Here is a 15,618-nt window from a genome sequence, read left to right as displayed (position 1 = left end):
CTAAGGACTAAAACGGTGCTGCCTTTAAAGTTTCTGAAACTTTATGTCCCTTCAACTCACTGAGCTATCAAGATTCATGGGATCCACATCTGCCAAGCTTGCCCCCACTTTGACCCGATCACGTAGTACTCCACTAGCCAGGTCTTCTGCTGTCAAGTTCATGGGCAAACATCTGTCAAAAATAGGAATCACTTCAGTTATTTCATATATGGAGTACAAATTGTCCCACATAATAACAGTCTGGCCAAGTCTGAATACTAAACTCCAAAAACATACACATTAATTTAGAAAATAGTTCATGTTCTTATTATGCATTTGTGAGAAACAAGAAAATTATTGTAAAGGACATTAGAACATTAGTAATATGAGGTGATTTTACTGACAAAATCATAATAAAAATTTAAGCCTAAAAATTAAGATTTCTAATCATAATTAGAATGATCATTGCAGGTATATAATAAAAGTGATTTGTACTTTAATGGTTTGTCAGAGCCATGAAACTTTTTTTGATTAAAGTGAAGGTAAAACAAAGGAAAACAAAAAATTCAAATTAAAATGGCCATCACCTGTTCCTGGCCCGAGTCATACTCTTGCTTTTTCTTCGCTCAAACCGCTCTTCATCAGAAGACGAGGTGGTATCACTGCTGTGAATGGCATGTTTCTTTACTCTGAAGAAACACCGAAATCTCAATTCAGTGTCACTTCAATAATTATTCATGTTCCTTAATCAGTAAAGGTATAAAACCCATTTCTAACACCACACTGTTAGCTTCAGTTATAGTTGTGACAGAAATGTCGAAGAGTAATATATTGTGAGACATTAAGACAAACAACCTTATATGGCTTCTTCTTGCTGGGGATCTGTGGGTGTCAAAAAGTGAGGGGTTGCTTTGTTTCCTGTTCACGGGCTCTGAATAACCAAAAACACAAATGCAAAAAGTCAGACACCAGACCACTAAAATTTTTACATAAAAACAAAGTCTCCCGAACACCAATGAACACAAAAAATTCAAAGGTTTGATCCAGAAAAGCTATTCGTTAAATACCAATAGGCGGGGCCTCGTATCTCTGCACTGTCTTTCGCTGCCTCAGGTTATACCGTCGGTCATTTTCCTCTCCTGCTTCTTCCACTTCATCTCCTTCATCATCTTCATCATCATCGTCTGCATCCTCCTCTTCTTCTTCACCATGAGAATCTAAGTTAATACCAAACATCTTTTAAAAAGATTCATTCAATGCCCTCAGGTTTGTTGAAGAAATAATGTTCTTCTCTATCTAAGTCAGTCCACTGAAAGATAAACTCAACATAAGCAAGAAAACTGACCTTCTGTCCCGTCCTCCTCTTCCTCCTCCTGCTCGGTTTTACTCATGACCTTGTGGTGTGGAGGCATATTGAAAGTGTTCCTGCGCATGGATTTCCTGCGCTTCACCCGGGAATACATATCCATGTTTTCCTAGAAAAACAAGGCCATTAATCTATCACTTATGCTAACATTAACCCAGGCAGTCCAACTGTATTTTTCTGTTTTTTGAGTTAAGTGTCCCTTAAAAGGCACACACACCTCCACAGTATCCCCAGTCCACATTCGAAGTCGCTCAACTTCACGGCTCTGCCTGATGCTGCTGATGTTGTCCATCTCCTGAAGAACAGCCTCTGCAGTGCTGCACTCATAGAACAGACATTATGCTTAAGTGGACACATCCTTACAGAACAGCAACATGTGTAGAACAATTTTCATTCTCCAGATCTTCTGCCTACTTGACAATCACAAATTCTCTGGCATTCTTTGGTAACCTATTTACACCGAAACACAAGATCTGAGAAGAGACTGAAATATCCAATTTGAACATGTTCATATCCACCTCTTTCTCTGTATACACTCCTGTACCTCCTCATTCCACCACCAAGTCTCCTTATCTACTTACCTTCCAGATGACACAACAAGTACAGTGCTCTCCTACCTGTCTCCCTGATCACATTAGCTGTAGTTGTCCAGTCATCTGGAAGCACCTCCTGACCACGCACACCACCATCCTATGCTGTTTGGCTAAACTCTCGCCTACCACTACTTTACAGTCACTGATCTCCGTCAGATTACACCGTCTAAACAAGATGTAGTCTACCTGTGTGTGCCTACCTCCACTCTTATAGGTCACCCTATGTTCCTGCCTCTTCTGGAAGAAAGTATTCACTATAGCCGTTTCCATCCTTTTTGCAAAGTCAACTACCATCTGTCCTTCTGCATTCCTCTCCTGGATACCAAACCTGCCCATCACCACCTCATCACATCTGTTTCCTGCACCATCATGTCCATTGAAGTCTGCACCAATGACATCTCTCTCACGTCTAGGTATGCTCTGCATCACTTCATCAAAGTCCGACCAGAAATTATCCTTCTCCTCTTGCTCACATCCTACCTGTGGAGCATACCCACTAACAACATTAAACATCCCATCTTCGAATTTCCAGCTTCAGACTCATCACTCTATCTGACACTATTTTTACATCCAGGATATTCCTAACAAACTCCTCCTTCAAGATAACCCCTACTCTATTTCTCTTCCTATTGAAACCATGATAGAACAACTTGAACCCTGCTCCTAAACTTCTAACCTTACTACCTTTCCACATGGTCTCTGGACATGCAGTATATCTACCTTCCTCCTCTGCATCATGTCAACCAACTCTCTATCTTTTCCTGTCATAATTCCAACATTTAACGTCCCTACTCTCCGTCCTATACTCTTGGCGTTCCTCTTCTCTCTCTTCCTAAGAACACACTTTCCTCCTCTCCTTCTTCAACCAACAGTAGTCCACCGATGGCAGTCGTTGTTAACCAGGGCCTCAACTGATTTGGTATGGAAGTCATAGATTTGATTCGCATGTTTGATTTGGCAAAAGTTTTACATTCGATGCCCTTCCTGACACAACCGTCTGAATTTATCTAGGCTTGGGACCGGCACAGTGACTTATGCCCTCTTGCGGCTACATTGCCCTCTTGCGGCTACGTAATTATTTATTGATTTTACTAAATTTTATTTTTCATTATCAAATGGTACAATAAGTTGATCAAAAATGTTGACAGTTTAAACAAGGTTTGTTTTTTATTTCAGGAAAATTGATTCACTTAAAACGTTTTTCTTTTTGTTTTCTTTAATGTTAATAAGAATTATTAACAGAGGTGTACTTATAACAATTTTATAGAAAAATGATATTATTCATAGTCATGGCGGAGAGTAGGGAGGCGCAAATTGTTTTCTTCTTGCTAGGGGAGGCATAACAGAAAATAAATGAGAAGTACTGATATAAGTGAACATGACAGGAGGTCTTGGCTTCTTTACTGTTCAAAAATTATGACAACTAGGTATTAATGGCCAATTTACCAATGTCCACAACACACACAATACAGTTCTAATAGTTAATGACAGGGCTTTGAACCGGTTCATGGAACAAAAACAAAAACCATAAACATTTTGAATTTTGCCAGGAACAAAAAACCAAAAAACCAAAACATTAGATTTTTATGTTCTGGAACATAATCAGTTATTCAAAGTACGAGTACCGTAACCGGCTAACACCTTTTGTTTCATTCTTGAAAAAAATATCTGACCTCGTGTTTCACTTACTGTCATTCACTCAATGCGTGATGACAGAGGGGGGAAGTTGAGGCATACCACCAGCAGTCAAGGAAAAGGGAGTCTCCCAATGTTGTTACACAGTAATCCTTCGCTTATTCGCGCTTCAAGAAGTGCAGATTCACTACATCGCAGATTTTTAGTAGATAGTCAAGTGATACCATACACGCATGCTATTGGCTGACAGCATTTGGGTGTGCGCTGTGTTCCGAGACTCACATTTCTTCCTGCAACTTTTCTTTAATACAAAAGTGCTTTAAACAGTCTATAAGAGTGTGGGAAAAGGTAATACAGATATATGGTGGCTTGATAAGTATGGGGAGGGTTCATAAATGTTTAAATTACCGTAAATAATAAAATAAATATTTGGTCGTTATATGCAGAAATGTGTTTTTGCGCGTGGTCTTGGAACGCATTAACCGCGAGTAATGAGGGATTGCTGTATTCATAACAGGTAAACAGTCTGTCAATCTGATAAAAATATTTGATTTAGACATTAACTGATTGGTAGAGTTCCCCAGACTCTGCTCTGAAACTTTGAAGCTTTGAAACTTTGTTGCATTATGAGCTAACGCAACTTCTCCGTCTTCCTCCAATTCTCCATCCTCTGTTCTGTAACTGGATCACAAATGTCAAATTTTCCCCTGTTGCACTATTAAAGGTTTACCTTATCTTATCAGTGCTGATGTCATGTCTACTGTAAGGACAAATCTACTGCATGTAAACTAATTGCCTTAATTGACAAGTCCTAAAGCTACCCACTAATTTATATTTACAAGGAATGTTATTAACCGGTTCGGAAACAATATTTTTTTCTGCTAACTGGTTCAGGAACGTCAGTTCACAGGTGGAACATTAAAACCGGAAACATTACAAAACTGTTTCTGTTCGTAACAAACCAACTGGCAAAAAATTGTGTTTCAAAGCCTGGATGCTTCAAGATGAGCCATCCCTTCTTCATGTATATAAATCATGTATCATTATATATCATGGGATAAATGACATAACTGTAAAGCTACCTGTTGACCAACTGATCAAACAGCAGGCTCTGATTGAGGTGTTCAAATTGGCTCTTCTTGACCCGGCAGCTCCTCTTCAGCTCTACATGGCCATTCATATGAGAGTGATCTCCACTCTCCTCATTCCGGTGACTCATATGTGCTGCGGATCAACACAATTTTAATTAGAGTGCAGTTTTTAAATGTATGCCTCCCAAATGCAATGTATGGATTTTTATAAATAGACATGTTTAATGAATTGATTTACCATGTCCATTTTGCATTATACGAGAGGACAACCTAGGAATGCAACAACAAAAGAAAAATGAAAAATTGCATGGACATCTGCTCAGGAGGCTGCCTTCAAACATAAATTCGATTGAAAGCTCACATTTAAGCTGAAAATCAAAACACAATAAAAACAAGTTCTGAACTGACAGCAAATAGCTGCAGAAATTGACTCAGGCACATTTTAACATGGTAAACCAAATATGAGATTTCCAAGGTAGGATAATGACATGGTTTAGTGTCACTCAATAATATCCTGTTTAAAATCAATGCCATTATTTTATTTAATTGTAAATGAAAAGAATATGTTGTCAGACAAATGTTTAAAAGGAGTCAACACTACTGCCAAATTAAATGCTGTAGATAAGCAAATATTAATTGTATGAAAATGCTGTAAAAATTAATACTAATTTCAAAACATGTTTATAATTGAACATTACACCTCAATAACAGACACCTTAATAATTTGCTATTGACAGGCACAGCATAATACAATTCTAAAGTTTCTAACATTTAAAGGTACTGAGTGAAAAAAAGCAGCCGCTGACCTGGTCCGGTAGGTGGGAATGTCCCAGCTGACCCTCTGACCTTTTGTCTGAGGGGATGGGGAAGTATCACTGGAGCTGGGCTCGGAGATCGTCTGCCGGCGTGTTCGCTTAGAAGGGGGAGCCAACCATGAGCTGCTGGGACTGCTGACATCACTACTGGGCTCCTTCTATTGAAAAAATAAATAAAATGTTGCATTAATTTTAGAGAGAATGACAATGTTAAGAAGTAGAGAACAGAAAGAGAATGCCAGTACCATGACAAGTATATTTTAATAAAATAAAATCACTCCATCAGTCTCCTTATAAATGAACACAGAAAAAGCCATCATGACCAACCTGATTAAAGTATATAATATATAAAACACATAAAGGACAGACAGAATGAGCTCAACATGTCGAACCCAAGGAAAAATACTGAAATGAAATGAGAAAATCAGCTCATTGTATTCGCTGAATCCCCAAAGAGCACCGAGCAGACATATGCCCTTGATGCTCATGCCCTTCACACCGTAACTTCCCTGTTTATATGAGAGTATATCTAATTCTTGTCATCAGCAACTGTCTGTAATGCCTGCCGACTCTTTTCTCTGGCTTGCTAGACAGAGGCAGACAGTGCAATAAGTGCAAAACATAAAGTGAACAAAGACTATAATGGTGCCACCGTGAAACAATCCTATTTCCAGCTCTTTTACAGCATTTCACAAAATACTCGTTAGCATTAAAAACTTTGTTTTTAAAAAAAAAGGTTGTATATTTGGATCACGATTCATGTGAATATATCCCAGACAATCTACAGGGTACCACTCTAGAGCTCTTCAAACCAGACATCGCATCATCAGTTGTCCTTAGTGAACCTGGCGTGCAGTCAACAGAATTGGGCACGGGCAAGGAAACTTCAATTACTTGAACCACAACAAAGACCATGCAACATATTTAAATTTGAGAATGTGCTAATGACTATAAATAATGCAGATCAGCGATTACTGCTCGTCTGCGTTAAGAAGTATAATAACCGTAAATAATCCGGAAGCGAGACCTCGTTTGTATAATCGCAATGTTTACATTTTGAGACAAAGACTGTCAGGCGACTTGTAGCTCAGACTGAACGAAAACAAACTAAAGGTATTCGTTTAGTTAACAAATATTCGAATACGTGGATAAAAAATATACATTTCTCACTCATAACTAGGTGTTAAAAACACTTACACGTGCTATACATAAATATCTGGGGTGCTAAATGTACACCAGAAAGTTCACCAAGTTCAGAGTTGCTAAATGTGGGACATGAGCCAGTCCACTGTTGTGAACCCCGGACTCCCTTCCCCCACTGTAAGATAGCTGTTAGGTTAGCTTTAACCAACAAAAGCTAGCCTAACTATGGGTTTATCTCTCCATTTGCGAAAACAAGTACGATATTACTTCCAAGAGGGCAGCATGGAGACATGGAAATAGCCTCATGTCAAACCCATAGTTGTCTTTGTTTGGGAGGCAGGTTAATGAACACACCAGTGAAACAAGTCAGCCGGGCAAAATTGCCAAACACAAAGGGGACTCAAGTTGGGGCTAACCAAGAGTTGACATCGCTAGCTCGCAATTTGACTGTTTAACAACGCGTTCAATGCAGACTTCATACACAAAAACCGTCACATTAAAATCTTCAGTTGTGTTTCTGTGTTGCTGAGTGAGTGTCAAACTCGATATAGCCCATGCTTGCTGTGAATAATACATTACGTGAAGCACCTTCAGGCCACGGCTACAGCTACCTAGCCATCTAGCAGAGTCAGCTAGCTCGCCGGCAAAGAAAAGGTAACCGGCTTACATGTTCCTCAGAGTTTCGCTCGTTTCTCGACGACGACCTAGTCCTCGAGGAGATGAACGGACCGCTTCTCAGCCGTGAGCTCTTCCTTGTGTTAACCATTTTTCCTATTGTTTGCCCTTACAGAACCTCCCTTGCCGGCTCCAAACACTGCTTCAGTGAGCGCAGCATCGAGGCGCCATTTCTCTCTCTCTCTCTCTCTCTCTATCTCTCTCTCTCTCTCTCTCTCTCTCTCTCTCTCTCTTCTCCCTCTCTCTCTCTCTCTCTCTCTCTCTTCTGCCTCTCTCTCTCTCTCTCTCTCTCTTCTCCCTCTCTCTCTCTCTCTCTTCTCCCTCTCTCTCTCTCTTCTCCCTCTCTCTCTCTCTCTCTCTCTCTCTCTTCTCCCTCTCTCTCTCTCTCTCTCTCTCTCTTCTCCCTCTCTCTCTCTCTTCTCCCTCTCTCTCTCTCTCTCTCTCTCTCTCTCTCTCTCTCTCTCCTTCTGCACTCTGTCGTCTTTCCAACGACTATGGGTCTCTTTAGCAGGTGCATATTTTTTTGACAGGACTACCACTAAAAGTACTGATTACTCTGTGAATACTATCTAAATGTTTTACAGTAGCACTTTGCAGTATGAATATTTTACACAAACACTAAAAAAACAGAATTATAATGTTTATTCAAGTCATAACAAGTTAATAGAGGATACCAATAAAGAATGTAAAAGCCAGAAGGAATATGAACAGAATGATTATGAGAATATGGGAAGTAAACCATGTGTTTATAGACTTAAGAACATAGTGTACCCTTCAGTGTAAAACCGTCGTCCGGTGATGGTTGAGTTTTATTGTCTATTTTTCAGCAGAATGTCAATTGTACAGGTAGGAAACTAGTACAAATTTGGCATAAGAAAGAAACAAATGTCATTTGAAATGACAAATGTTAATAAATAATGACTATCAGAGTTTATATGTCTTTGTTATAAATACAATAATTAATGTAGTCTAAGAAGTTATTGAAATAGTAATACTCGTTCTAATTTTTTATCTGTTTTCAATAATGTCCTTCATCTTCTCAGTATCATTTGGTTTTCACCTCTCAGAATTTTTATTAGTAGTATATGTTATTTCATAGTATCTATCAGTGATAAATCCTTAACAAAGTCAGTATGTATTCGTCTGTCTTTAGGTGGGGCAATATCAGAGAAAGGCTTGTTCTTGTTTGGACAGCTTTGAGTATTTTTATTAAATTTTACAAAATCTTTAGATTATAATGTTTGCACTATTTCCTATTTTTCTTCCTGTTAAATGTTAAATGTTAAAATTACATTGCACACAAATTGTACACATTTAATATAGACTCCTTACAACTCCTTATACAGTATAGTAGAGAACAGATAGGATTCAATAAGCACATATTTGTTATTAGAACACTCACTTGGACAAAGGCTTGGTTAAATATGACACAACAAAAGGTAGATGGCTCTTTTAACCTTTGATAATCCACTTTTCATTACTGTGCATGTAAATTAATAAATAAATGTAATGGCTCACCATACACTGCAGGGCATAATCCATATAAAATTAATAGAACTGGGTGGGAGGAGAATCCGTGTATTTTCTACAAATGAAATTAAGCCTTTTTCCTTTAAAGACATATTGATATCTCATGATTGTAACGGTATCATTTACACCTAAGATTGACTAAAAAATCGTATTAACATTGAAGATCTGCTGAGCTCAGCAGTAGTAGTCTCGTTACGACGAGATGACTCGCTTTACGGCACGCCTACGTCAGAGTCATTGCTCAGCAAAAGATCCACGGCACGAGACTCGGGGCTGTTGATGTGTCGTTCGGGGACTCCGCGCCATTACACGGACTGGTAAATCAGTGATCGACATTAACCTTAATCCGGACGCGATTAGCCTCTATGACGTGTACTGTACGTATTTATAATCCGTTTCATTACGTACAGGTCGTTCCGTCTACGCGCGTCATGGCTTTCTGACGCCCACTTATGTAATAACTATAACAGTGAAGTGTGGTAGCATGTTTATCGATACAATTTAGATATTAGTACATTTCTCTGTAAATTTTGTGACATTTTAAAGAGTTCAAAACGTTTGCAATGAACACAAGAATAACCAGTGAATGCATTAATGTAAACGATTGAGTTTAATGTTACACTAACACACCCCGTGTGTGTTAGGACGATAGACCATATTATAATACTGTCGTTGTTTTCTGTCTTAGATGGAAAACATAAAAAGTCATGAAAGAGATTGACACTGTGGGCCATGAAAATGAAAACTGGTAAGTCAAGTTCCAGATTTTGTTCATTTTAAATGCTACAATTTAATTTTCACAGAACTCCACATATTTGGTGGAGGATCCAGAACGTTTCATTCAAATCTAAGCATTTCATTTATACTCTGGGGGTCCAGAGAACTTGATATTTCAATGTTTGTGTACAATGAAGCTTTTGTCTTTAGCTTTTCAATTAGACTTAAAATGAGTAAGTTGCATATGTCTGTTTCTTGATGGGTTGTCAGCGAAGAAAATGAGGAGGAGGCTCCAATGAGGCGTACTTTCTCAGTGGAAGACCTCCTGGATGAGGTGGAGAAGATTTGTTACGATGCCTCGGGTTCGTCAAAGGTCAGGCATGAATTCCCTTCCTCCTCCTTCTTCTTTTCCTTTTCCTTTTGGCTTGTTCTTTTATGGGTTGCCACAGCGTTAGCTGATCTTCTGCATCTTCCTCTCTAACACCAACTGCCCTCATGTCTTCCCTCACTTCAACGACCCACCTTCTCTTTGGTCTGCCTCTCGCCATTTTGCCTGGTAGCTCCATCCTCAACACCCTTTAACCAGTATGTTCTCCTTCTGAGTCCATGTTGTAGTGGGCACAGGAAAACCTTTTTCCTCAGATATATCAAGGGAAATTTGGCAGTGTGTTCATACATTTCATACATTTATAACATAAAAATATGTGTTTAAATATACCCACTTACTATAGTATTTTAAATATAAACATGCAGTATGCATTGAATTTTTTTTTTCTGTAGCTATTGGGAAACACATGATGAATATGGGTTTTTTTTTAATTACTGTAAGTCAAAATGTAAGGGGGGACTACAGATGAAAGTTAGCTCTAAGCTATCTCTGGTCTGTGTAACGCATTTGTTGTGCAAGTTCCCTGTTAAGTACATAAATAAAAATAAAGCAATTTATAGAGGAACTTTAATGATACTGTATATCTTGACTAACCAACCAGTGTTTGACATCAAAGTTAGCTTTCCTTTCCTTTACGGACACCACATACTTGCATTGGTGTGTCTGACTGATTTTCCTCATTCCAGGTGGAGATGGTGGTGAGACTGTGGAAGGATGGCTTCACCGTAAATGATGAAGAGTTTCGAAGCTACTCTGTACCAGAGAATCAAGACTTTCTGGATGCCATCAAAAGGGGGTGAGTGGCGAAGTATTAACACAACCCCTAAAGCACAAACAATTTCTTAACCTCTGATAATTTTTTTAAACATGTTTTCATTACTTTATATGCGATATATGAAATAACAAATACAAAAATAACAAGAATAATAGAGAAGTGCATCTAAAAAAGAAAGACTGGAAGGGGCTTCTCCCAGATTCTGCGGGATCACTGAGAAACTCTCCCGCAGATGGGAGTTGAAGACATCGCTGACACAGAGATCCACCAGACATGTCCAACAGACCCTCATGACACGTTTGTTCAGGCTCCTGCCCTGCAAATGGATCCAACTCACCACCAGGTGGTGATTGAGTGACAGTTCTACCCTTCTCTTCTCCTGAGTGTCCAAGATACGAGGTTGAATGTCTGATGATTCAACAACAAAGTCGATCATCGACCTTTGGCCTTGGGTGTTCTGTTGCTATGTGCACCTGGTTCTGTGGGGGGCCGGTTGAGCCATACTGGACGACGTCATGGTTCTGAATTTACTTCTCTTTGTAGGTGTTTTTGAACTGCTCTTAGCCTGGCCTGTCACCTTGGACCTGTTTGTAATGGGAGAGCCTGCCAGGAGCACTCAGGCACTGAAACTCCCCCACCACGATAAGGTGGCAGTTAAAGGGGAGTCACATAATTATGATGATTATTAAATAATTTTAATAAACTCAGCTACATAGTTGATACATAAACTAATTATTAAGTTATGTGAGGGATAATGCTTCAGGAGACTGAGTGGCTTAACTGGTTTAACTACAAGGCTGCAAATTTTGAGAACTGCATTGCATAGATACCAGTTAGGTTTCAGTGTTTTCTTCCCACTCATTCTTTTATTTTCTCCACGTTTGTGCTGTTACTGTCCTTGCTATTGCTTGCTGTTTTCTTTTTCTTGTCTAGACTTGACTCGTCTTAGATAGCTTAAATACCAACTTGGGTGGAAGAATGGCCACAGGGACTTATTCAGACAGACCACAAACACAGTGACCAAAAAAAGACCACACATAGAAAGAGAGCTGTACTTTATTATAACTGAAGCATAATATAATGTCTGTCCTTGGTTCAGTCTTTCAGTCAAACTCCCCCAGTTGCCAGAAGGAAATGAGAAGTAAAGATGTCCTTCTTCCAGACTACATCGAGGCGACATAGATTAGATAAGGAATAATGTCTCTTTAAATGAGTCTGACTAGATGTCTGGTCTGTAAAAATTTCCAGGGAGCTTCCAACTGAGTGGGAAAGCAGAGCAGAGGAAGAGGAGCTGGAGATCAGTGTGGAGGATCTAACAGAGGAAAACTATGTTCCGAAGAAAAAAGCTTTTCATCCGTTCAGCGGCAGGGGATACCGACTTGGCAGGTGTGAGACTGCTGTGATAATATAACCAAATTAAAGTTATGAGTCGTATATAATGGCATTTATGATTTTTTTTTCTTGCAAATATTTATTTGACATTTAAACATATGAACAATTTTAAAGAATTTTGGCCTGATTGGAGTTTTCTAGTCATTCATTTGTCCAGTTCCAGGATGCTATTCCACGTTGTAGCACTAGATGTCCTTCTAAATCCAGGTTTCTGAAAAATGAAAACACACTCAAAAAAATCAAACGAACCAGACAGCCTGACAAACTGAGAGCCTCAGTGTGCTCAAAAAATTATTTATCAAAGAATACTGCATTTTGAAGATAGTCCAGAACTATTCTGTGAGTGATTGTGTCTGCCTACAGCTGGCAGTCATAAATTAGAAAAGTACACCATTTATATGTTTGTGTACATTGAACTGGCTTTTCATCTGTTATCTGTTCCTGTCCACACCCAGTGTTGCACCCAGAGTAGTGGCCAGGTCACCATCTGTGCACGAGGATGGAGAATCTCTCCCCATTCCCTTGGTAACACTAGACCACACCCTTCCTGTTACCTCCCTACAGATCTGGTTGGCTGATGGCAGAAGATTGGTCCAGAGGTTTAACCTATCACATCGGTGTGTATCACAATGTCAAGGTCTAAACACATTAAAGACTAACATTTATAATATCATCATGTTGAAGACAAGCCAGCTCGAACTCTACCCTGCTCCTATGTTTTAAATGTACTAATCTCAAGCATTTCAGTCAAGAAGTAGTTCATGGACTGATAAAAGATTTTATTTGTCCTAGCTTGGGAGCTGGTGACGGGGATTTGTTTGAGGATTACATAATGCTTTGTTCTAGTCTGATGGAGTTTGAAGGCATGGTGGATGTTATATCCCCTGCCAGAGTGCATGGTGCTGCAGAAAACATAATCTGAGATGTAGCAATGAAGTGGATCTATAAAATCCCCAGAGAGGGATTGCGTAACTTGGATGCAGCATTTATATAACAGAGTTTGTAGCTGGAGACGGAGAGGACTGAGCCCTTCTAACCTTCAGCTAGTGTGTGAGGGTCTGACATAGCTTTGCGCATTTATGCTTAGTCTTGATGAAAAATAGATTATGTTACTAGTAAAGCCACCAGTAGAGATCATACCTCACAACCAAGTAGAGTATTTTACCAGTGATGCTTAGTTCCTGGAGAGGAACAGACATTATGTGTAAGTCTAATTTTTTTCCCCTTTTTTAAAATCATATATTTCTTTAATTCTGTACTCTTGTCCAGGATCACCGATGTTAAAGATTTCGTGGCACGGTCCCAGAGGAGCTGCCCACCATTCATCTTGACGACGTCGCTTCCTTTTCGTGAGCTCAACAACACAGAATTAAGTCTGGAAGAGGCGGATTTGTCAAATGCTGTCATTATCCAAAGGCCCCTGAACACACAGGCACCATTTGGACACTCCTGACTATAAGGGTCCTGTGACTCATAGTCTTCTCTGAGACCCCAAATGCAGTTGCATATCCTCTTGTGTTTTACAGTTTTTCTTTATCCAGCCATCTGCAGCATTTGATTGTGATTTCACAGTCTAATAGAGCTGTCAGATATTTCCACCACAGCTGCTGCAGTGCTGTTGTCACTTTTACTTTGTCTTCCTCCACTGGAGGATGATCTTTAACTGTCAACAGATTTTTCCATACCCCCAATCCCCATAAAAAAAGAACAACCAAGTCTGTCACCAGTGCAGATGGTCAGCCATGTGTTTCCATCTGCTGGACCTCTACACGTAACCCCCCTCCCCTCCTTTCATGCATACAATAAAACTCCAGCAAGCTCTCCAAAGTCTTCCCAAACTATGACCACGTATTTCTACACTATTTACAGAAACATAATTGTTTTTATTCTCTTACTTCACAGTTATACTTAACTAGAACAGGTAGTCCTCAAGATACGAACATTCGTAGATACGAAGAACCGCACACCGCCATGTATTCAAGTTCCTCTTTCTGCCAAAGCCTATGCCGAGCAGCGTAACAGTAAGATTTCACACGTCAAAATAATTCAGTAAATATAAGATTAAGTCTGTCCAATGTCTAGCCTCATGTGGCCTTTTCAGCTTCCCTTGCAGCACGTTATCTGCAGTGTTTTCATTCTTCTTTTATCCACATCTCTGAGAACGTCTGAGCAGGGAGCAAACTCCCAATATTTATGTGCATGGGAACGTTCACAAACATCAAGACTGCTGACAATTCGGGTCAGGTTGAAAGTTAGTGCCAGCAATGAAGACTGTAAGCTACTTTTATCATTAGTGCATCATTCACGTAAGTGTGATGGAATACACCAGTGGCTTAAAGCTCGGCTTAGCCTCTCCACCCCCCCAAGGATAAAATTCTTCAGCAGAGGTAGAGAGGTAAAAGTTACATTTCGGTAATACAGTACAGTTTTTTTTTTTTTTTTTTGTATGTGTTGTTGGTTTTTTTTTCCTGCAATAGTTTCCAATAAGTCTTAGGAAAGAACACTTTCATATTAAGAGTGGTAATGGCTTTTAAATGACTTCAAATGGCGATTAAAGGTTGAATTGAAATAAATATTGACTTACGAGTAATTCCACTTACGAACAGCCTCTCGGAAACCAATTGTGTTCATAGGTTGAGGACTATCTGATGTTATGTTTGCACATCATTATTAATTAAAAAGAAAAAATATAACTATTTATGGTGACTATTTACTATTTATGTTGGACATTTTTCGCCAGTGCATTGAGGGACTTGGGGAGTGTACATCAGAATGTAAGCAACAAAGAATTGTTGGCATTTTTATTTTTTTCTTGACTATATCCTTTGAACAAAATGTGACATATATCGAAAGATACAATAAAAGTCCTTCCTCAGAATTATTCATGTTGTTATAATTTCATCCATCCATTTTCAAGTATCTGATATTGAACTCAGTCATTAACTTCAAGTGGTTATAACTCAAGTGATTGTACAGTGATACTGAGCTGCAGAATCCTTTACATGCTGTCCTGCTGCATCTGTGCTGTCATTACAGATTTAATGCTGATTTAGTTCAAGGAGGCAGGGGGATTACTGGTGTCTACAAAGTCAGAATAATGGAAATTGTGACATGAGAGTGCTGACATTGGTGTGAATCATTGTAAAAGACGTAACCACAGAGAATTGCATGTGTGATTAATATAAATATCTGTGGCTTTTTGTTTTTTTACAACAAAACACCTCAAAATGCAAAGTTATAGCCAAAATCTCATTTAGATGAGTGAAGTAAAGTTAAAGGCATCACTCCTTTTTCTTGAATGGGGCATCTTGTATTTCCTGGTATGTGTAATGTCGTGTGTATACTTTCAGATGAGTGTACGCTTGCCTCTCCATCGCTAGGCTTTCTTTGTGGCCCTGGGAAGAAGGCAAACGCCATTATCCATCTTCAATATTTAAAGCAAAAGGAGGGAGGGGTGTACATAACAGGAGAGGGTGTGTATTTGCACATAGCCAGGGAGAGGACATGACAGCCACAGGG

General features: G+C 39.2%; 2 protein-coding genes across 3 annotated transcripts in view; one reads left to right on the top strand and one right to left on the bottom strand.

Annotated features, from left to right (window-relative positions):
• The window catches only part of atad2b (ATPase family AAA domain containing 2B), a 62,876-nt gene extending 55,392 nt beyond the window's left edge, over window positions 1-7,484 (bottom strand). Inside the window, exons 1-10 of the mRNA XM_068341995.1 lie at window positions 7,290-7,484; window positions 5,471-5,637; window positions 4,903-4,934; window positions 4,656-4,797; window positions 1,563-1,662; window positions 1,325-1,454; window positions 1,047-1,196; window positions 835-910; window positions 567-668; window positions 61-172 (exon numbers count right to left, since the gene is read on the bottom strand). Coding sequence (XP_068198096.1) covers window positions 61-172; window positions 567-668; window positions 835-910; window positions 1,047-1,196; window positions 1,325-1,454; window positions 1,563-1,662; window positions 4,656-4,797; window positions 4,903-4,934; window positions 5,471-5,637; window positions 7,290-7,388 — 1,110 coding nt within the window. The 5' untranslated portion in view covers window positions 7,389-7,484. The remainder of the gene's footprint in view (window positions 1-60; window positions 173-566; window positions 669-834; window positions 911-1,046; window positions 1,197-1,324; window positions 1,455-1,562; window positions 1,663-4,655; window positions 4,798-4,902; window positions 4,935-5,470; window positions 5,638-7,289) is intronic.
• A 1,562-nt stretch (window positions 7,485-9,046) lies between these two features.
• Window positions 9,047-14,980, top strand: ubxn2a (UBX domain protein 2A). 2 transcript variants are annotated; one of them, XM_068342308.1, is made up of 7 exons: window positions 9,047-9,144; window positions 9,516-9,575; window positions 9,815-9,917; window positions 10,619-10,728; window positions 11,956-12,093; window positions 12,555-12,716; window positions 13,369-14,980. In XM_068342308.1, the coding sequence occupies exons 2-7, from the start codon at window positions 9,535-9,537 to the stop codon at window positions 13,550-13,552; spliced, it is 738 nt and encodes a 245-aa protein (XP_068198409.1). In that variant the 5' UTR covers window positions 9,047-9,144; window positions 9,516-9,534; the 3' UTR covers window positions 13,553-14,980. The 2 variants fall into 2 exon arrangements, with proteins under 2 accessions (XP_068198409.1, XP_068198411.1); XM_068342310.1 differs by having other exon boundaries at window positions 9,107-9,204.
• The last annotated feature ends 638 nt before the right edge of the window (window positions 14,981-15,618 follow it).

This window comes from Antennarius striatus, chromosome 19 (assembly GCF_040054535.1).
Source record: "Antennarius striatus isolate MH-2024 chromosome 19, ASM4005453v1, whole genome shotgun sequence".
In the NCBI taxonomy this organism is placed as follows: Eukaryota; Metazoa; Chordata; class Actinopteri; order Lophiiformes; family Antennariidae; genus Antennarius; species Antennarius striatus.
This window is presented reverse-complemented; position numbering and strand designations above follow the sequence as displayed.